General features: G+C 40.7%; 3 protein-coding genes across 3 annotated transcripts in view; all 3 read left to right on the forward strand.

Moving 5' to 3' along the window:
* The first annotated feature begins 5,828 nt into the window (after positions 1-5,828).
* On the forward strand, positions 5,829-10,237 carry LOC101859338 (zinc finger protein 708-like). Its single transcript, XM_005101416.3, has 2 exons — positions 5,829-6,908; positions 8,321-10,237. Exons 1-2 carry the CDS (start codon positions 6,023-6,025, stop codon positions 9,802-9,804), a joined length of 2,370 nt encoding a protein of 789 aa, XP_005101473.1. The 5' UTR covers positions 5,829-6,022; the 3' UTR covers positions 9,805-10,237.
* A 340-nt stretch (positions 10,238-10,577) lies between these two features.
* LOC101858868 (replication stress response regulator SDE2) overlaps positions 10,578-22,973 on the forward strand; it is a 13,208-nt gene continuing 812 nt past the window's right edge. Inside the window, exons 1-2 of the mRNA XM_035970545.1 lie at positions 10,578-10,735; positions 22,316-22,971. Of these exons, the coding sequence (XP_035826438.1) occupies positions 22,323-22,971 (649 nt within the window). The 5' untranslated portion in view covers positions 10,578-10,735; positions 22,316-22,322. The remainder of the gene's footprint in view (positions 10,736-22,315; positions 22,972-22,973) is intronic.
* On the forward strand, positions 16,845-21,707 carry LOC118477127 (zinc finger protein 708-like). Its single transcript, XM_035970539.1, has 2 exons — positions 16,845-17,993; positions 20,020-21,707. Exons 1-2 carry the CDS (start codon positions 17,363-17,365, stop codon positions 21,468-21,470), a joined length of 2,082 nt encoding a protein of 693 aa, XP_035826432.1. The 5' UTR covers positions 16,845-17,362; the 3' UTR covers positions 21,471-21,707.

Raw genomic sequence — 22,973 nt, forward strand, 5'->3', positions numbered from 1 at the left:
ATGATTTAACCAGTGATGATTCAACCAATGATGATTTAACCAGTAATGATTTAACCATTGGTGATTTAACCTAAGATGATTTAATCAAGATGATTTAACTAACCATTGATGATTTAACCATTGATGATCTAACCAAAAATGATTAAACCAACCATAATGATCCAGGTTGATTTAACCAGTGATGATTTTGCCAATGATGATTCAAAGAGTGATGATTTAACAAAGATGGTTTAACCAAGATGATCTAACCAGTGATGATTTAGCCAATGATGATTTAGCCAATAATGATTTAACCAAGATGATTTAACCTGTGATTATTTAACCATTGATGATCTATTATCTATTATGTGTGTGTGTGTGTTTGTGTGTGTGTGTGTGTTTGTGTGTATGTGTGTTGATGTGTGTTGATGTGTGTCTGTTGTGAGTGTGTGTGTGTGTGTTGGTGTGTGTGTGTGTTGGTGAGTGTGTCTGTGTGTGTTGGTGAGTGTGTCTGTGTGTGTGTGTGTGTGTGTGTGTGTGTGTGTGTGTGTGTGTGTCTGCGTGTGTGTGTGTGGGGGGGGGGTTGGTGTATGTGTGTGTGTGTGTGTGTGTGTGTGTGTGTGTGTGTGTGTGTGTGTGTGTGTCTATGTGTGTCTGTGTGTGTGTACTTGCTGTTATCTAACCTGACTGAATTGACCCTGACCCCAGCAGGCCCCCACTCTGTACTGTCAGTAAACAAGACACACTGCCGCTCTAACGACTCCCCGACACAAGCACAAAGTTCTAAAGCTATACATGTATTCCTATCACTGTCACTTAAACTTACACTAATTCAGAAGCTGTTCCTCCTTTACTTGGTGGCTTTTAAGGACAAGCGGGCTAGTCCAGATTTTGGAGGCTTCTAGAAATCTTGACCTACACCAAAGGTGGGCATTACCCTACAGGAGGAGTTTGGTTTCATTGGTGTGTATATTTGTTTTGCTATATAGAGAAAACTCTCCGTGTCTTTTTAAAGAAACTGAACAAGGGTCCAAAAACGTTACCTTCGATTTTCTCAAAACAAAATTTTTCGGGATAGGCCTACTCCCCTTGTGCTTAAAAGCGATCACTTCTAAGCCTACATATCCCACAGTTAGATCTATATTCCTAATCCTAAACAAAACGCATTATCTATATTTCTGACCCTAACAAAAAACCAATTTTGTATACGCATATGGGTTACATCACAGTTCACCAAAGACTCTTTTTTGTTGCAAAACTAGTTACAAGAAATTAATTTTATAGTGAACACTTTTTTACTCTGAAAGTTCTCAAAACATGCGTTCAATAAAGATAATCTCGAGATTAGAAAAACATGATGGACTTGCTTTTAAAAGTGATATCGTCCTAGTTGTAATCCTTTTAAAATCAGTAGAAATCACCCACAACGATTTTTTAAGTGTATATTAAGGAATTTTCTAGAATAGAGCTAGCAGGTCTTTACGAAAATATTGAATTGTTAAGACAAATTGATATAAGTCACCGTGCAAAAGCTGGAGAGTTTATGTTCTATATAACATAGTGAAGGAGATATTGACAATACGTTGCGCCACGAATTTTTGACTGCACTATAGCTCTGCGGCCTCTTATTGTTTCTTGAAACTGACAATATGTACTCAATTCACATCTGAAAATAGTAGCCAGCCAACCAAGACCAACGATTGCTCCCTTACAAGTAGAAATGTGTGTGTGGGGGGGTTCCATCGCCACTTTTCCTCAAGGCTTCTTGTGAACTCACTGAACGCACTGGGACTCTGCTCCACATACCGAGAGGCTCAAAGACTTAAACTGAATGCTGCTGTTGGGTCACTAACTGGAAATATTCACGACTATAGCACACAGCTGTATTCAGTTTGAGGCATTCAACTTTGACCACAGTAAATGACTCCAGATGGAGAAAGGGCATTCAAGGCATGGGGATCACAGCAGCGCTCACACCTACTCAACTTTAAAAAACACGTTTTTTATCCCGGTCATCAGTGTAAAAAAAACAAACCCATCACTTTCCAAGTGGTTCTGTATAGAGAGAAGCCTTTGGTAGCGAGAAGACTGGGAAGCAACGGAGTATCATTCTTTCTTTAAGCCTTCATTATTTTGATGAGCGCCTGATGTTACCACGCTGCCACACTTCTCTATCTATGCAGCTCTATGCATGCTATTTTTGTATTTGGGAAAGTTCCCACACTTCTCTATCTATGCTGCTCTATGCATGCTATTTTTGTATTTGGGGAAGTTCCCACACTTCTCTATCTATGCAGCTCTATGCATGCTATTTTTGTATTTGGGGAAGTTCCCACACTTCTCTATCTATGCAGCTCTATGCATGCTATTTTTGTATTTGGGAAAGTTCCCACACTTCTCTATCTATGCAGCTCTATGCATGCTATTTTTGTATTTGGGAAAGTTCCCACACTTCTCTATCTATGCAGCTCTATGCATGCTATTTTTGTATTTGGGAAAGTTCCCACACTTCTCTATCTATGCAGCTCTATGCATGCTATTTTTGTATTTGGGAAAGTTCCCACACTTCTCTATCTATGCAGCTCTATGCATGCTATTTTTGTATTTGGGAAAGTTCCCACACTTCTCTATCTATGCAGCTCTATGCATGCTATTTTTGTATTTGGGAAAGTTCCCACACTTCTCTATCTATGCAGCTCTATGCATGCTATTTTTGTATTTGGGAAAGTTCCCACACTTCTCTATCTATGCAGCTCTGTGCATGCTATTTTTGTATTTGGGAAAGTTCCCACACTTCTCTATCTATGCAGCTCTATGCATGCTATTTTTGTATTTGGGAAAGTTCCCACACTTCTCTATCTATGCAGCTCTGTGCATGCTATTTTTGTATTTGGGAAAGTTCCCACACTTCTCTATCTATGCAGCTCTGTGCATGCTATTTTTGTATTTGGGAAAGTTCCCACACTTCTCTATCTATGCAGCTCTGTGCATGCTATTTTTGTATTTGGGAAAGTTCCCACACTTCTCTATCTATGCAGCTCTATGCATGCTATTTTTGTATTTGGGAAAGTTCCCACACTTCTCTATCTATGCAGCTCTATGCATGCTATTTTTGTATTTGGGAAAGTTCCCACACTTCTCTATCTATGCAGCTCTATGCATGCTATTTTTGTATTTGGGAAAGTTCCCACACTTCTCTATCTATGCAGCTCTATGCATGCTATTTTTGTATTTGGGAAAGTTCCCACACTTCTCTATCTATGCAGCTCTATGCATGCTATTTTTGTATTTGGGAAAGTTCCCACACTTCTTTATCTATGCAGCTCTATACATGCTATTTTTGTATTTGGGAAAGTTCGTCACTTTGGCCATCTGAAACTTCGGAACCACTTAACTTTCGAATGTGACAAAAGTAACGGTGGTTTAGAATCATTTAAAGGGTGCACAGTTCTATTGAGGAGCCTGAAGTCACTGTAGTTTAATTTTCAGTTTTTTGTTAGTTTCGTTTAAATCTGATCTTGGGAAAGTCCGTCTTCTAAGATGCCATTGTAAACAAGTGAAGTTTCTGTTCAATAGCCCTGCGCACTGTTTCTACACTTTTGAAATTCTGGAGTGTACAACCACGAAAGCGGAATAGAGAATCAATCTTTACATCACTCTATCTAAACCTTCTAATTCTAATTTTTTGCATCTCTCGGGATTTTTTGCTCCATTCCAGTAGAGTGTAAATATAATAGGCCAATGACTTTCAATGGATGTTAATGCACCGACCATTCCTTTCATTTTCATCGAAAGGGGGCCCAGCTAGTATATTATTATTATACCGAACCACTTAACTTTCGAATTTGACAAAAGTAATGGTGGTTCAGAATCATTTAAAGGGTGCAGATTTTATTGAGGAGCTTGAAGTCACTGTAATTTAATTTTCAGTTTTTCATTAGTTTCGTTTAGATCTGTTCTTGGGAAAGTCCGTCTTCTAAGACGCCATTGTAAACAAGTGAAGCTTCCGTTCACTAGCCGTGCGCACCAGCACACCTTTGAAATTCTGGAGTGTACAACCAAGAAAGCGGGACAGAGAATCAATCTATACATATATCTGTTATTAGTGTTATATATTTGGCAACCTGGAAACACATGTGCCACTTTTCCCACAAAACTACTACATGTAGTAACTACAGCTGCAGAGTTGAAAGTTGGCAAGTAGGCTACCTACAAAAAGATAGATAGGTCCCCATGACCGAGCCCGACTTTTGATTTATTTATTTCCTGAATTTAGAAAAAATATAGTTGACAAGAAGTGATCGTCCTTCTTTGGCTTTTGTGATTTTTCCGCTGAGACTGAGAAACGAAACAAATCTGCGTATCTGTCCTTCACAATGGAATATCTGGAAGTGATATTTCGCTAGGGGCATTAATTTGTTTTGAGAGAATCGATCTAGATCTTTTGGGTTTTGGGGTTGTTGTTTTTTTTAATCTCTCGAGATTAATTATTACTCCTCTCCAGTGGAGTATAAAAATATAGTAGACCAATGACTTTCAGTTGATGTTAGTGCACCGATCATTCCTTTCATCGAAAGGATTGGGGGGTTGGGGGGGGGGGGGGCAGCTAGTCTATATTATACATGTATAAAAATGGACTTGGGAGACTTTGTGCACAAACTCCCCCCTTATTACCTAACCCACACCTTTGAAACTTTGCAGGCGTCCACAGCATCCAAATGTGGCTGGGACCTAACTTTAAAAAATACGCGCAAACTGCTTTCCCCGATTTTTCCAAAATGCTTTGTTTCGTCCACACAGAGTTCTAATCTTGGGAAAGTCCGCCTTCTCAGACTACGCCATTGTAAACAAATGAGGCTTCCGTTCACTAGCCGAGCGCGTTGATTCCACACCTTTGAAATTCTGGAGTGTACAACCACGAACGTGGAATAGGGAATCAATCTAGCCTATACATCTATTATATTTGGCGGCTTGGAAACACGCGTGTCACTTTTCTCTCAAGATTTATTACTCCATTTCAGTAGAGTGTAAATATAGTAGGCCAATGACTTTCGGTTGATGTTAATGCACCGATCATTCTTTTCACCGAAAGGGGGCCCAGCTAATATTATCTATAGATCTAGTAAGCTGAAGGTGCAATGGTACCAATATTCTCTACTACAAAATACAAAAGAAGCAGAGGAAAATTACGGTAGTAATTATAATTGATTAGGAAAGAAAAAGCAGCAGCTCCCCGTTGCAGTTCAGGTACAGTTAATCGGCCTGTTCACAATTCTACTGTGCATAAGAACATGTTAATGTCCCCCTTTTGAGAATGGCTTAAAAGTTAAAGACACTTCAGTCAGTAGCACCGCCCCGAGGGGTAAATAGATACCGGTATAGATAGATAGAATAGATAGATAGGCCCATTATACTTATAGATAGATAGAAGGGGATTAATCTCTTCATTAAACTTGTACCGTAAAGTATAACGAGGATAAAAATAATTATAATGCTTTAGTAATAGTAATTATAATAATAATAATAATAATAATAATAATAATAATAATAATAATAATAATAATAATAATGTTAACAATAATAATAATAATAATAATAATAATAATAATAAAAATAATAATAATAATGTTAACAATAATAATAATAATAATAATAATAATAATAACAATAATAATAATAATAATAATAATAATGTTAACAATAATAATAATAATAATAATAATAATAATAATAATAATAATAATAATAATAATTTAATCGAATAAAACTGTAAAAGCAGGTAGGCCTAAATACTATACTGCTAAAACTGCTTTAACCTTCTTAGTGCTTGTTTGATCGTTCAAAGAAAATGGACGCAGGCCTTCTATCTGATCTTCTATGCTTTGCTTGAACGAATTGTAGTGTAGAGCTAATCAAATTTGGAACATGAAGTCAGTTTCACTTTTCTTCTTCATGGCAATGTTTATTCGTTTTTATAGAAGTGATTGTGTGTACATGTTAGGGTAGTGTCATCATTGACATTGTGACTGTGTTATCAAGATGGATGACATTTCCTACAAGTAAACAAATCATAATGGACGTCAACTGTGAGGAAAACACAACAATAACAATGTATAGACTTAAATCTGGATATGATAATGGCTCTGGATGTGTGAAAACTTGTGATTTATTTGTTCCTTGTTCTTCTGGAGAAGGTGTGAATCTTGGGATTGATAGCATAGTTGTTAAAAGTGAACCTACGGCTAGTTCTGGGACTAGATCTAGATCTAGTACGGCTACTCTTTGTACTAACAGTTTAAGGGAAGATGTAAAACATGACATTATAGGTAGGGAAAGTGAATCTGTGGGTGTTGGTGAGGAACATCTGTCAGTAAAAGAAGAGTCCAGTTTTGAATGTCTGTGTGACGCCAAGGCCGAGACAAATGACAAACTGAACGTTGAAAGTGAAAGTAGCCTGACTCTCAGACACAGTGTAGTAAAAGATGAGCCTATCTGTACAGAGGAGGAAGACGTGAAACCTGTCATTAAACCAGAGTGCCTCACAGATATCTGTACGGTGAAAACGGAACCACTATTTGGACATTTTCCTGACTTTGGTGATGAAGTGAAACCAAAAGTGGAGAATTTTGTGAAAGAAGAAGTGTCAGAATGGGAAGGTCCAGACTTTGGAGAGGTAGGAAAGACAGAAGGACAAGTGGGAGATGTGGAGGATACGTGTACTGAGCCCGTGTCTGTTGAGGATCACATGAGTCAGGCTGGAGGACTACAGCTGCAAATCTCCAATGTGAAGAGCTTGTGTATGGAGCAGAGTGCCAGCCCCGACACTGATGTTGTTGCTTCCAGTAGTCCAACTTCAACTTTCTCTGCCGATCCAGTCACAAGTTCAGGGTCTGTTGTCAGGACCAGCTGGGATCACGGTGAAAGTTCTGGTACATAGAATCCTTCCGTGTGTGGACTTTTCGATACGATGTGTTTTGAATTTCCTGATGCGGTTTGTCAAGTTGTTAAAAATTGAGCAATTCCATGTCATGCCAGGTACATATAAATATATGCATCATGCAGTTATACTGGCTTGACAAATTCTTTGGGCCTAATGTTCATTGAATCTGAGTGTTTATTCGTCATGACTTTAAATTTTTAAAAATAATGATCGACAATGAAACGTTTTAAAGTGTTTGAAAGTAGATCTGCTTTTATTGGATCAGAAAAAGCTGTAGCGGCAATGGAATTTGCTGTTGAAATAATTAAATTGGTGCTATCTCGTTATACCGCCAGCCCCGCTGTACCGCCAACTTCATGCTTATCCCAAGGTAGGCGGTATAAGACGGGATTTGACAAGATAGAGAGATGTAAATTTTTTAATTAAACCCCTTTACCTGATTTTCGTCAGTCCCAGACCTTTCGCGTTGCACAGCACTGTGAGCCCATAAAAGCCTTGTCGTGAGATATATCGACAAGCTGAGGTGGCACAGTTCCTTTGAAGTTTCTCCAGACGTTTATTTACTTTATTTATGGTTTTTATGTTTGGACAGGAGATTTAAGCAAATGGTTTGCTGCCGCCGTTTTTTTCAATGATAGTGAGGTACAACTACTGGTGGCTACAGCTTGGCATGGAGAGCTAAAGGCTGGGCAATTTAGGCAAAATAACATTATGTTATAATGTGTGTATTATTAATAGAATGGGTTTTTCTTTTGCTATGATACTATTGATACATTGCATTTCCATCTCCTTTGAAATTAAAGGAAAGTTGGGTTGTTGTTTTTTCCAATAAATGATTGTCAATCTCACTAGACTCACTGTCCACTTCCTCATTCCATCACACGGTGACATGACAAGGCAAACTGTCTTTTCTTTGACTTTATGCCTGTACAACGCAGATGTGCTGACCACTTTTTTGTCATTCCTTTTGTGGGTCGGTGGAAAGAAATCACAGGTCTCCAACGTTTACGATTACAGAAAATAACCCAGTGTTCCTGTGGTTGTTGTGTGTTCCTTCTCTTGCAATTAAAAAAATGACATGGTGTTTGAGAAAAGGGACCAAAAGCACAAGTGGGATGAATGTGTAGACAGTCATAGTAAATTTTAGGCTTTTGTTTTAAGTGTGTAGGATAGCAACCGCATCTCATCTTGATCTTTTGTTTTCTGTTGTTAGATTCATTATAATATATTATTTATATGTTAGATAAACTTGGGTAGATAACTTGTGTATTTTTTTTACTTCTTTCAGTTGTTTCATCTTACCGTTAGCGTTAGAAAACACATTCATCATTTTTGTCTTCTTCCAGATGTTTCATCTTACTGTCAGGGTTAGATAACTTGTCCATTATTTGTCTTTCCCAGGAAAACATCTTAACGGAAGTTCAAAGCATGAGTCTGGCGGCAAAAGTCGTATGTCTTGTGATAGTAAACAGTCCATGGGACAAGGTCCCGATTTCAACCTTTCTTGTGCTAAGTCTTTTGCCAGTTGTATAAATTCTACGGAATCTTCTAGTACCACACCCCCAAAAGTGTATAAAGAGATGGGCGCTGGTTGCCAAGATGTTCCAAGGTCTCTGGTCAGGGAAAGCAGATACTCAGGAGAACAACCTCACAAGTGTAATGTCTGTCTTGAGATGTTTACAGAACTAGGTGACCTACAGAGACACAAAAGAACTCACTCAAGAGATAGGCCTTACAAGTGTGAAGTTTGTGGTACCACATTTACTTGTAGCAGAAATTTACAGAGACACAAAAGAATACACACAGGAGAAAAACCTTACAAGTGTGAAGTTTGTGGTGTCACATTTATATGTAACAATAGTCTACAGAGACACAAAAGAACACACACAGGAGAAAAACCTTACAAGTGTAAAGTTTGTGATGCCACGTTTACACAGGGTAGCAATCTACAGATTCACAAAAGAACACATACGGGAGAAAAACCTTTCAAGTGTGAAGTTTGTGGTGCCACATTTACACAGGGTAGCAATCTACAGGGTCACAAAAGAACACATACAGGAGAAAAACCTTACAAGTGTGAAGTTTGTAGTTTTACGTTTGCACAGAAGAGCGATCTACAACGTCACAAAAGAACACACACTGGAGAAAAACCTTGCCAGTGTGAAGTTTGTGGTGCCGCGTTTACTCGCAGTAGCAATCTACAGAGTCACAAAAGAACACACACAAGAGAAAAGCCTTTCAAGTGTGAAGTTTGTGGTGCCACGTTTACTCGCAGTAGCAATCTACAGAGTCACAAAAGAACACATACAGGAGAAAAACCTTACAAGTGTGAAGTTTGTGGTGTCACGTCTGCACGCAAGAGGGATCTACAGCGTCACAAAAGAACACACACTGGAGAAAAACCTTGCAAGTGTGAAGTTTGTGGTGCCAGGTTTGCACAGGGTATCAGTCTACAGTATCACAAAAGAATACACACAGGAGAAAAACCTTTCAAGTGTGAAGTTTGTGGTGCCACGTTTACTCGCAGTAGCAATCTACAGAGTCACAAAAGAACACATACAGGAGAAAAACCTTACAAGTGTGAATTTTGTGGTTTTACGTTTGCACAGAAGAGCGATCTACAACGTCACAAAAGAACACACACTAGAGAAAAACCTTGCCAGTGTGAAGTTTGTGGTGCCGCGTTTACTCGCAGTAGCAATCTACAGAGTCACAAAAGAACACATACAGGAGAAAAACCTTACAAGTGTGAAGTTTGTGGTGTCACGTCTGCACGCAAGATGGATCTGCAGCGTCACAAAAGAACACACACTGGAGAAAAACCTTGTAAGTGTGAAGTTTGTGGTGCCATGTTTACACGCAGTAGTGGTCTACAGCATCACTAAAGAACACACACTGGAGAAAAACCTTACAAGTGTGAAGTTTGTGGTGCCATGTTTACACGCAGTAGTGGTCTACAGCGTCACAAAAGAACACACACTGGAGAAAAACACCAATGACGAGCCTGCAAGATGGTGCTCCCGCCAGTTGTTGCCGAGGGATGTCAGTCTACCAACCGACAAACCAAGACGACAGCTGCAGAAGGCGTCGACCCACCTGGAACACTAGGACCTCAACAACCAGCCCGGGTTTTTCCTTGGCGGCCAGCATAACCCGGCCTGGCTGGCCCGCTTGCTGATTTTGGCCGGGGACGTGGAGCAGAATCCGGGACCCCGCTGGCCCTGTGGAGTATGTGGCGACAGTGTCAACCCAGTATCACAACAGACAGCCAAGAACATCATCAAATGCAACTCCAGGGAACAGTGGCTGAATGGATGGGCAATGGGCAAAACTGGAAGAACTGTATTTGCACACATGACTGCCCCCAACTCTAAAGTTGCAATAAATTCCCTGAGTAGAAGAGAACAAGTCACGATCTTTCACCTGCGAACACAACACATACCACTAAATTCTTACCTTAACAGGATCCGCAAGGATACCCCACTCGACTGCCCGTTGTGCGACTGCCAGGATGAAACAGTACCACACCACCTCTTTAACTGCCCAGCACTTTGCGACCTGCGTAGCACCTACCTACCTGCCCCCCCAGACATCGGAAATACTATGTATACAGGAACAAAGCACAGCTGATTAAAACCTGTCAATTCTTTGCCGTATCGACAGACCGAAGGGCTAGAACCCAAATGGCCGCTGGATCGGAAAAGTAAAGTAAAAAGTAAAGTAGTGCTTGCAAAAGCAATATCGACCCGATGTCAGGAGTGTTCTGTGGGTCCACCTCCTGTGCTCTGACCTCAACCAACATATGGCCTAAATAAGGTAAGGGAGGGGGGGTTAGCTTATTTAGGCCACACATGCTCAAACTACCGGGGGACACCCTTTTCAGGCAACTGAGTTCGTTCCACTTTCATAATGGTGCACCTTTCTCATTTAGTACAGTTTTGTCTCAGTGTACAACTTATATATATTATATCATAATGAATATTGTAAGAACAAAGCACGATACGCAAAATTTTGCTCAATCCCCATGGATTGAATGAGGGCCAGATTTTTCCTTCATGGAGGGGCAAAATCTAGGCTACCATTTTGGCACACTTTGGTCAAGTAAAAAGGTCAAATCCTCCGAATGGACTTCCAGGTCAAATTTGGGGTATAAAAAGTGTGTACACAACGTGGCTGAGTCAAAGTTACATTATCTTTGCCTGGGTGGCACTATCTCGTACTGTCTCGTAGTAGTACATCTCTCGTACTGTCTAGTAGTAGAAGTACATGTAGATCTAGTAGTAGTAGTAGTAGTAGTAGTAGTAGTAGTAGTAGTAGTAGTAGTAGTAGTAGTAGTAGCAGCAAAGATCGTGTAGAGAATCTTTGGTAGTAGATTCTATCTAGTAGGCAGTTTACTTTTAGTGAACGTGCACACGGCAGGGCGAATCGGCCTCGATAAGCCCCGTAGACCTTTGTGATCGGCCACGAAGCCTCGTGTTTTGATAGGTCTAAACAACTTAGTGTTAATCGCACTGCCACATCCGACAGGCCTATATCTTTTTAAAAGGAAAAAAAAATGGTAATCAAAATGGTTGAATTTGCGTGAAAATCGATTCGGTAGAACTGGAACTACAGTGGAGTCCACTTATAACGAGTCCGGAAAAAACGAGAAGTCTGTTATAAAGACACTATTCTAAAACCCCGTTTTTTTCTCCTCTTTACCTTTGTAAACAAAATACTGCTATAGCGCTATCAGACACTCTTGTGAGTTGGTTATAGCAGAGTATTGCTACTGCTGTACACATGGCATAGGCCAGTTATACATATTGCAAGACCTCGCCAGTTGAGAAACTTGTTGCTGATCTTGCGAAACAAAGAATAGGAGAGCCCATGTGCGTCAACAATGAAGGCCAGAGCAACTGAGTAGGGAGGGTGTGGCATGCGTAGACAAGTTGGACGCATCGTGTTATGGGCCAGTTTAGATTATCAAGGCCTGCCATGCCTCTCACTTCTCCGATGCGGGGATGGAGAGGTCACAGCAATGTGATGGATGGAGCGAATGTGTGACGTGCGCAAGCAGACAGAATGCACCACAGGGTGGGGTGGGGTGTTGGGGGGAACACAGCAGGCGAGTTAGCCCAGAGCCCTTTCTTTCCGATCGCCAACGCCGAGCTGTCAGTCCACATCGCTAGATCTAGCGCTAGAGAAACAAACCTGATTAGATTTTTAATCAAGTAAGACCTAGAGGTCATGTTGAAACAAAATCATCATCAGGGAAGATAGCAAAAGAAAAAACAGAACACCAAACTCATAGATTAGGCCTACTACAGTTTCCCTTGAATTTATTACTGGATCCCTTATAGCGAGAATCCTGGTATAACGGACATTTTGCTTCGGTCCCCTCCCTCTCGTTATAACAGGATTCCACTGTATTAAAATTTGCTTCTGAAAACAAATTACAAGGCCATTTTTATAACTCGATGGAATAAAAACTTCTGGCTGTGTTATTATGTATAAATTATGAAACTTCAGGACGTATTATTATTTTCCAACATCTTTTGACGCCTTATTAGCTGTAGAGGTTGAAGTTTTCACAACACTAATAGGTCTAGTAATAGGGCTTTCCGTAAAATTTTGCGTAGATCAACAAAAGCCGAACCACCGAATCGACCGGTCAGCGACCCGGGCACCCCTCTCTCCCCTGCACACTGTGATAACATGTTGCTTCTGTATAATTATTCAACTATTAACACGTGCGGCTATGGCAATTGGGATGTACTGAATGACAAAGCGATTCACAGTTTTGTTTTTATTTTACCATATATTTGACTTTAATAGTGCAGGTGATAACTAGAATCTAGATCTAGATTCCCTGTCTAGAATCAGTAGTAGCAGGCCTATGCTAGAAGCAGCCAGAGAGCCTACAACTGCTAGATCTAGATCTAACTCATTGCTATGCCTTTGAGCTTTGGAATTGAAATAAAACGAATTGCACAGTTCTTGTTAATTTTAGATTCAGCAACTATCTGTATTTCCAGAATTAATAATAACAAATTTCACCATAACAATCACATTTACTTTTATTAGAATTTAAATTAGATCCAACTTTTTTTTTCTAAAATCTGTTTTGCGCAAACTTAAGACTTTCTCTACTTGTAGAGCACAGAATTTGCATTGTAAGCCTCTGCTCAGTCTTTTACTTTTAAGTATATATATACATAATAAAATACGTATAGATCTAGATCTATATAATCATTTTATGTTATTTTCTGGATATTTTTAAAACTCTTTTTTTTCACATGTCATAAAGTCAAATTGTGCCTTTTCTTTAGAATAGATCTCTAGCATTCGTAGTGGACTTTTTAGACAGTGAGTCTCTGATTCAATATTTTTAAAAAAATATGCTAATCATTGAAAATTGCAAATTGTATAATAGTATAGTCCTGTAGAGGATAGGTGGACTCCGGGGTCTGCAGAGCGAAATACTAGGTTTAGGATGTGAACCCCGGAGTCACCGTAGTGAAATAAGGTTTGGTTTAAGTAAGGATTGGTGGACCTCTGGGTCAACGTAGTGATAAATAAGCAGGTTTAAGGTGGCCGGGGTCTACCTGGCAAAATACTAGGTTTTAGGACAGGTGGACCCCGGGGTCACCGTAGTGAAATAAGTAGATTTATTTAAAGATCAGTGGGCCCCGGGGTCACCGTAGTGAAATAAGTAGGTTTAATTTTAAAAGGGTTGGTGGACCCCGGAGTCACCATAGCCGTAGAGGAATAAGAAGGTTTAATTAAGGATTGGTGGACCCCCGGGACGCCGTGATTAAACCTACTTATTTTACGACGGTGACCGCATGGTCCACCTATTCTAAAACCTAACTAGTATTAAATTTCGTTAGGTAGACCCTGGGGTCCACCTTAAACCTACCTATTTCACTACGTTGACTCCTGGGTCAACCAATCCTTAAAATTAAACCTAGATCTACATGTACTTATTTCATTTTGTTGACCCCAGGGTCCACAAAACCTTAATTAAACCTAGATCTACTGATTTTACTACGTTGACCCCGGGGTCCACCAATCCTTATTAAACCTTGACTAGATCTACTTATAATTATACTACGTTGACCACGGGCTCCGCCAGTCCTACTATAAAATAAACTGAGATCTACTTATTTCACTATGTTGACCCCGGGGTCCACCGATCCTTAGTCACACCTAGATCTACTTATTTCACTAGGCTGACTCCAGGGTTCACATCCTAAAACAGCATTTTGTTAGGTAGACCCCGCGGTCCACCTATCCTTTTGGGGCTAGATAGACCCCGTGGTCCGCCTATCCACTTCCTTGATAATAACTGAAAAACATGCCAGTTGTCATGAATAGTGAAGAAAAATGTGGGGAAAAAAAAGATAATGAGGTAGACTATAATTTGTAAAAAAAATTGCAAATGCAAGTGAAGATCATAAGATAATTTTGTTATTTTCTGGTCATCTTTTCACGGTTTATAAAATGTTCCAGTGGGCTTACTACTAGATCTATGTCTCTGAAGAACATTTGCTTGACTTTATTAGCTTTTTTCATGTACTTGAAAGCATAGAATAAAATAGTTTCGCACAAATGTATGCACAATACCTTGAAAAAGAAAGATAAGGTCATTGTTGTTGTTGTTTTTTAACGGAATCCGTTTTACGTTTTAAAAAAGCGCTAAAAACAAGTTAAAATTTTTAAAGAATGCCCATAATATTAGGAATCCGAAATTACTACCTTGATCTAGTTTGCTTACTCTTTAATAGCCATGAGCTGTTAAGAAAAAAAGAGAATGATATAGGATTTGTCTAAATATGACCATTAGTATTAGCATTAGTAAGATATTGCCCATTTTGTCCAATTATCCTTGCAGGTAAAATCACCCTGTATTGCACCTCAATAAGTACAAAAAGAATATTTCTGTGACTGTGTATGAGGGGTTTTGTAGTTGAGTTCTATGTAAAATTCTCAACAAAATAATGTACATTTGGACCGTACAACTGAGATAGACACTCATGCACACAATAACATTCACACATTACACACATACAAACACACTACTACATTTCCTCTCTCTCTCTCTCTAGATCTCTCTCTCAACACAACCACACATAAAACAAACACATACACACACACACTCACACACACGCGCGCACACACACACACACACACACACACACACACACACACACACACACACACACACAACTCTTACCCTTGGTCCACTCATCATTTAGTATCCACCTCTATTTTGAAATAATCCCCCGCACTAAATAAAAAGATCAGCAGAATCTCGACCTTCCGAATCCATGGTTAGTTCAAGAAATCTACCATATGATGTGGCCTAAATAAGGTAAGGGAGGGGGGTTTAGCTTATTTGGGCCACAGTGTGGCCTAAATAAGGTAAGGGAGGGGGGGGGGGTTAGCTCATTTAGGCCACAGTGTGGCCTAAATAAGGTCACCCTTAAATAATTAATAAAGGGTGATAGATCTAGGGGATCTACGACAATGTAGTCAACTCGCGAGGGGAACCTCGGAAGACGACAAAGATAGATGGTGGAAAAAACATCATCTATTTTCTATTTTGGGCCAATCACAGAGGTGTGCTGGGTGCTCTCAATAGCTTCTTGTAGCTCGGAAGGCCGTTAGGCCGTGTTTACGCTACCCAAGGAGTTTAGAACTATCTCCTTGACGCTACCTAATCAAAGTAATGCGGAGTGCCCACTACGGATGGGATCGCCCTACTCGGTCGCCCCAAAAACATTTTCAGTTTCTGGCGATTGAGTCGGGCGATCAGCCCGATCCAGCCGTAGTGGGCACCCCGTATAAAGATCTAGGTGACCGGCTCCGGGTGGGCAGAAAATGCTAGCCACCCGAGGTCGCAGAAATCCCCACGGGCCAGTAGCGTCAGGCTACTCGACTGAATTCGGTCGACTAGCCTGACGTTAGCCACCCGACATCGGGCGAGTAGCACCGATGTAGCCTACATATGTATGCCTTCTTATATTCTCGGCATGAAAATAACTACACATGGACACCTTAAAAAGTTATAATTATATATTATGAAGTAGCTTTTTTGATTGTTTTGAAAATCGCCAAAATCGCGGGCGCGATTCGCGGATCAAAACATGCCAAAAATCGCATTGATGGATGGATAGATGGATGGATGGATGGATCCCCCCGAAAGATAGTTCAGATAGACAGATAGAATTTGTATTCTTCCATATATATAAACTTGTAACAATGATACCAATAATGATAATAATAATTATAATACTTGTACATTGTACTTGTAGTAATAGAGGGTATTTTTTTACTTTCCCTCCCGTCTCACACTCAGCTACCAGTTGTCTATTTTCTACTAAATATTGATGCGCTGAACACGAATATCAACTTCATTTCCGTCGCAAATTAATGGTTTTTGAAATATTTGATTGTTTTTAACCGAGATAGACATGCTTTGGAACAATCGGGAGGTTCCAGGGGGGCCTGCCCCACTGGGGTAAAAGAAAATCTGGGGGGTTACAGGGGGGCATGCCGCCCTGTTTTTACACCCATAATTTGATATTTTACAGTTAGATTTGAAATTGTCTTGAAAATAATTGATTTGCGACAGTTTTAGTGGATTTCTGTATGATCTGCAGCAAACAGTACAGCAGTTTGACCCCTGAAACAGTGCATCTGTGTGCGGGAGTGAAGGTAAAAATTTACCCAGAATTTGGCCTAGATCATAGAGTTTTATCTCCTTTTAAACAATCAATGGCCTAGATCAGCTAGATCTAGATCTAGATCTACACCAAGGAGTTTAGAACTACTTTTAATCTCCTTGATCTACACATACTATACTGCTGAAACTGTTCTAAAGCTCTGCATACTTAATGGTCGTAGCAATGATATTGATAGTCTTTGGTCGTACTCGTAGTCGTACAAAAAGAAAATGGACGCAATAGTAGGCCTTTCTGATCTGCTTGAACATGCAGAATCAAATTTGGAACATGAAGTCAGTTTGACTTTTCCTTTTCATGACACCGTTTATTCGTTTATCGAAGTAATTGTGTGTACATGTTAGGGTAGTGTCTTCATTGACATTGTGACTGTGTTTTAAAGATGGTGGACATTTCACGGTCCGTTTCCTAAGATCTATAATCTATATAAAATAAATGGACGCCTAGGCTACTGTTGTGAGGAAGACTTAACAAACAATAACAATGTATTTATTTAAATTTACTTAACTTTGGAAATGATAATGCCTCTGGATGTATGAAAACTTGTGATTTATTTGTTCCTTGTGGAGAAGGTGTGAATCTTGGGATTGATAGCATAGACGGCATAGTTGTTAAAGGCAAGGTGAACCTAGATCTATCATCTATGTCTAGATCTAGTTCTGAGACTATTTAATCTAAATCTAGATTAGATCTCTTTGCACTAGGAGTTTATGGGATGATGGTGAAACATGACCGTAGTATAGGTAGTGTAAGTGAATCTGTGGGTGTTGATGAGGAACATCTGTCAGTAAAAGAAGAGCCCAATTTTGAATGTTCGTGTGACGTCAAGGCCGAGACAAATGACAAACTGAACGTTGAAAGTGAAAGTAGCCTGACTCTCAGACGCAGTGTAGTTAAAGGTGAGCCTATCTGTACGGAGGAGGAAGACGTGAAACCTGTCATTAAACCAGAGTGCCTCACAGATATCTGTACAGTGAAAACCGAACCACTATTTGGACATTTTCCTGACTTTGGTGATGAAGTGAAACCAAAAGTGGAGAATTTTGTGAAAGAAGAAGTGTCAGAATGGGAAGGTTCAGACGTTGTAGAGGTAGGAAAGACAGAAGGACAAGTGGGAGATGTGGAGGATACGTGTGCTGAGCCCGTGTTTGTTGAGGATCACATGAGTCAGGCTGGAGGACTACAGCTGCAAATCTCCAATGTGAGGAGCTTGTGTATGGAGCAGAGTGCCAGCCCCGACACTGATGTTGTTGCTTTCAGTAGTCCAACTTCAACTTTCTCTGCCGATCCAGTCACAAGTTCAGGATCTGTTGTCAGGGCCAGCTGGGATCACGGTGAAAGTTCTGGTACGTAGAATCCTTCTGTGTGTGGACTTTTCGATTCGATCCGATGTGTTTTGCTTTTCCTGATGCGGTTTGTCAAGTTTTTAAATTATGTTGTGCAATTCCTTCAAGTTTTTAAATTATATTGTGCAATTCCATGACATGCCAGGTACATTAGATGTTATATCATGCAGTTGAACTGGCATGACAAATTAATTGGGCCTAATTATATGCTAATATTGAATCTGATTGTTTTTTCATCATGACTTTACTTTGTAGAAAGTAATGATGACGATGAATACCACAAAGAAACGTTTTAAAGTGTATGAAAGTAGATCTCTGCTTTTATTGGATCAGAAAAAGCTGTATAGCGGCAATGAAATTTGCTGTTGAAAAAATTCAATTGGTGGTATCCCATCATACCGCCAGCCCCGCGGTACTGCCAACTTCATGCTCATCCCAAGGTAGGCAGTATAAATATTTTATAACAGGGTTTGTTTGTTTGTTTTTGTAAAGTGTTTTACAGCGCTCGCAACTGCATAGGTCATATGTGCGCACGGGACACACCTAAATTTTCAGTTGGTAGGAAATTTTGAATTTTCCCCGGGTGGCGGCCGAAGCCTACTCTTATCGATTTTAGACCACCAAGGGATCTTTAACGTGCGCAACTTGCACACGGGCCCTCCGAGATTTTTTCGCCCTTGTCCGAGAAGGCTAGAGGTGTAGATCTTTCATATCAGAAGATCAGGGGTGTGGCAGAAAGACAGCAGTAAGGAGGGGCCAAGGAGTAGCAGTAGAAAGGCTGCAGAAAGAGTCAGGAGCCCAGAGGAGGGGGCAAAGGAGGTGAGGGGGTGGAGGCAGAAAGTGGAAATGAAAGCAGACAACAGAACATTGCTAGAGAGCAGGAAAGGAGGTGAAAGGAGACAATTTTAGAGAAGAAAATGTTTTGGTCGCTACTCGGATTCGAACCCGGAACCTTTGAATGAGAGGCCAACACCTTAACCTCTAGGCCACGAGAGCCCCCTAACAGGGTTTGAATGATACATGTACATTTAAAAAACCCTTTAACCTGATTTTCCTCAGTCCCAGTCCTTTGGCATAGCACTGTGAGCCCATTCGAAGTCTTGTCGCCAGATATGACATAATTATATAATATATATCGACAAACTGAGGTGGCACAGTTCCTTTGAAGTTTCTCCAGACGTTAAATTTACTTTATTTATGGTTTAAGTTTGTGGACAGGAGAAAAGCAAATGGTTTGTGCCGTCGTTTTTTTTAATGGTAGTGAGGTACAACTACTGGTGGCTACAGCTTGGCATGGAGAGCTAAAGGCTGGACAATTTAGGCTAAATAACATTTATGATATAGATCTAATGTGTGTATAAAATAGATTGTATTTTTGTTCTACGATACATATGTGTGCATTACCATACCATTTCCTTTGAAATTAAAAGAAAGCTGGGTGTTGTTGTTTATTTACGGTAAATGATTGTCCGTGTCATTAAACTCACTGTCCACTTCCTCATTCCATCACACGGTGAATGACAAGGCAAACTGTCTTTTCTTTGACTTTATGCCTGTACAACGCAGACGTGCTGACCACTTTTTTGTCATTCCTTTTGTGGGTCGGTGGAAAAAAATCACAGGTCTCCATCGTTTACGATTGCCGAAAATAACCCAGTGTTCCTGTGGTTGTTGTGTGTTCCTTCTCTTGAAATGTAAAAAAATGACATGGTGTTTGAGAAAAGGGACCAAAAGCACAAGTGGGATGAATGTGTAGACAGTCAGAGTAAATTTTAGGCTTGTGTTTTAAGTGTGTAGGATAGCAGCCACATCTCATCTTGATCATTCGTTTTTTGTGATTAGATTCATTATATTATGTTAGATAAACTTAGGTAGATAACTTTTGTATTTTTTACTTTTTCCAGTTGTTTCATCCTATCATTAGTCATTACTGTTAGAATAACACATTCATTATTTTTGTATTTTTCCAGAAGTTTCTTCTTACTGTCAGGGTTAGATAACTTCTCCATAAATTTGTCTTTTCCAGATATCTCGACTTACCCTCATCATAGGCCACTGACTTCCTGTTCTCCGGTACAACAGACAAGTGATATGCAGAAAAGACAAGGTCAAAGTTCAACCTGTCGATTTCAGACAGGACAAAGGGTCTATGAAGAGAATGTTGGCAGTGTCCGGAAAGAAACCTCTTCTGGTGACATCGGTGCTGTGGAGAGAGTCTGTGACCTCCATCAGAACATAGCAGGTGACAAGCAGATGGACAACAGAAATCTCTACCATGGTCGGGATAAACCTCACGAGTGTAAAGTCTGTGGTGAAATGTTTTCAGAAGTAGGTAACTTACAGACACACGAAAAAAACCACACAAGAGATAGGCCTCACCAGTCTGAAGTTTGTGGTGCTGCATTTACCAAGAGCAGACATCTGCAGGGTCACAAAGGAACACACACAGGAAAAAGACCTTACAAGTGTGAAGTTTGTGGTGCCACGTTTACACGTTGTAGAAGTCTACGGGATCACAAAAGAACACACACAGGAGAAAGACCTTACAAGTGTGAAGTTTGTGGTGCTGCATTTACATGTGGCCCAAATCTACAGCGTCATAAAAGAACACACACAGGAGAAAAACCTTACAAGTGTGAAGTTTGCAGTGCTACGTTTACATGTGGTGGCTCTCTAAAGCGTCACAAAAGAACACACATTGAAGAAAAGCCTTACAAGTCTAAAGTTTGTGGTGCCACATTTATACAGAGCGGACATCTACAGAGTCACAACAGAACATGCACAGGGAAAAAACCTTACAAGTGTGAAGTTTGTGGTGTCACATTTACGCTGAGCGGACATCTACAGGAACACAAAAGAATACACACAGGAGAAAAACCTTACAAGTGTGAAGTTTGTGGTGCCACATTTACACAGGGTAGCAGTCTATATTATCACAAAAGAATACACTCAGGAGAAAAACCTTACAAGTGTGAAGTTTGTGGTGCCACATTTACATGCAGAAGCAATCTACAGACTCACAAAAGAACACACACAGGAGAAAAACCTTTCAAGTGTGAAGTTTGTGGTGCCACGTTTATACAGAGTAGCTGTCTAAAACGTCACAAAAGAATACACTCAGGAGAAAAACCTTACATGTGTGAAGTTTGTGGTGCCACGTTTGTATGCAGTGACAGTCTACAAAGTCACAAAAGAATACACACAGGAGAAAAATCTTACAAGTGTGAGGGTTGTGGTGCCATGTTTGCATGTAGAAGCAGTCTACGGAATCACAAAAGAACACACACAGGAGAAAAAAAACCTTACAAGTGTGAAGTTTGTGATTCCACGTTTACACAGTATAACAGTCTACAGCGTCACAAAAGAACACACACAGGAGAAAAACCTTACATGTGTGAAGTTTGTGGTGCCAGGTTTACACAGGGTCGTAATCTACAAAGTCACAAAAGAAAACACACTGGAGAAAAACCTTACTGACGAAGCTGTCTGACGATGGTGATGAACTTACTTGGGCATCGGTACTTCTCCGTGATCCACCCCAGTCCTTCTGTGCTGACAGTGTCGAAGGCCTTCGTTAAATTCACAAAGGTCACGAATAAGTCAAAGTGTTGCTCCTGGCATTTTTCCTGGAATTGACGGGCAGTAAAGATCATGTCTGTGGTTCCCTGTTTGGCCCGGAAACCGCACTGAGTCTCTGGGAGGAGTCCCTGTTCAAGATGGTGTGTGTGTGTATGTGTGTTTGTCATTTTGTTTGTGTGTGCGCGCGCATGGGTGTGTGTGTGCATATTATGTAAACAGTCTTATTTAATCCAGTGTTTTATGAGAATGCCAGATCAGTAAAATAATATTAACTTTCAGAGCCCAAACTTAAGTTTGTCATCATTGTATTGAAGAAATCATTACATAATTGAGAGAACTTTTAAAATTTGAACAAGGAGTCAGAGAGTATGATAATTATCAGATGATATTGCAAACAATGAAAAAGGCCAAAATTTTCAATGGGTTGATTTCAATCTTGTTTCGGACAGTTTTTTTTCTTTCTGGTATCAGGTGGTGTAGCAGTCAGAGTAAGGCTCCTCGATGTTGCATGCTAGAAACCCGAATTTGATTCCCGAATGCAGAGAGTTTTTATCGAGTGTCTTGCCTTTTCTTCAGGAATCTTGTGTCTCTCTCAGCACGGGTTGGCATTAAAAGCAGGGTAGGAAGCCCGCCCCCTAAGTGATCTAAATTGTGTTGATGGGGGGGTAAAAAGTACCTTCTTTTAAATAAACAACAAAACTGTTTGGTTTTCATGGGTTAATGAATTGTTTTCTTTCATGCAGGCTTGGTATGGACATAGATTCGGATGACCTTGACAGTGAGTCGGACTCAGAGGCCCGTCCTGGCAGTCCCAGCCTCGACAACGGCGCGTCTACGTCCAAGGTCGCTCCCGTGGAGGTGAAGTCTGAGCCAGAGGAGAACTCGTCGGCCACGTCTCGGGTCTCTTCCAGCACCTCAGAACACGGCGACCCCGCCTCTCTCCAGCAAAGTCAGGTGTCGGGTTCAGATCAGATCGCTGGTTTTTTGGACTCAAACTTTCCACCACCCGCGGCAGAAGTGAAAACAGAACCTGATGGTGGCGATGGAGGAAGTGAGGACAAGCCACACCCCCACTCTCTTCTGTCCCAGTTACCCCCACCGTCCTCCTCCCCCAACGTTGCCGATAGAAAACCCGACGACCTCGCCTCGCCCGCTACTGTTGGCGACCTCGCGGAAGCGGTTGACCCCAACACACCTGTTGACCTTGAACTTAACGCCAGCGAGAAGGAGCTGGCGGCGTTGGGTCTGGAGCGTCTGAAATGTGCTCTCATGTCGCGAGGAATCAAGTGTGGGGGCACACTGGAGGAACGGGCGGCCAGGCTTTTCTCCGTGCGCGGTTTGTCCACAGAGGAGATTGATCCGTGGCTGTTTGCCAAGTCCAAGGGCAAGGGGAAAAAGAGC

The sequence above is a fragment of the Aplysia californica genome, unplaced genomic scaffold, assembly GCF_000002075.1.
Source record: "Aplysia californica isolate F4 #8 unplaced genomic scaffold, AplCal3.0 scaffold00282, whole genome shotgun sequence".
Classification (NCBI taxonomy): Eukaryota; Metazoa; Mollusca; class Gastropoda; order Aplysiida; family Aplysiidae; genus Aplysia; species Aplysia californica.

Coding starts and splice junctions, on each gene's coding strand:
- LOC101859338 (XM_005101416.3), top strand. CDS start 6,023: ATGACATTTCCTACAAGTAAACAAATCATAATGGACGTCAACTGTGAG. Junction 6,909..8,320: donor GGATCACGGTGAAAGTTCTG/GTACATAGAATC, acceptor TGTCTTTCCCAG/GAAAACATCTTAACGGAAGT.
- LOC118477127 (XM_035970539.1), top strand. CDS start 17,363: ATGATGGTGAAACATGACCGTAGTATAGGTAGTGTAAGTGAATCTGTG. Junction 17,994..20,019: donor GGATCACGGTGAAAGTTCTG/GTACGTAGAATC, acceptor TGTCTTTTCCAG/ATATCTCGACTTACCCTCAT.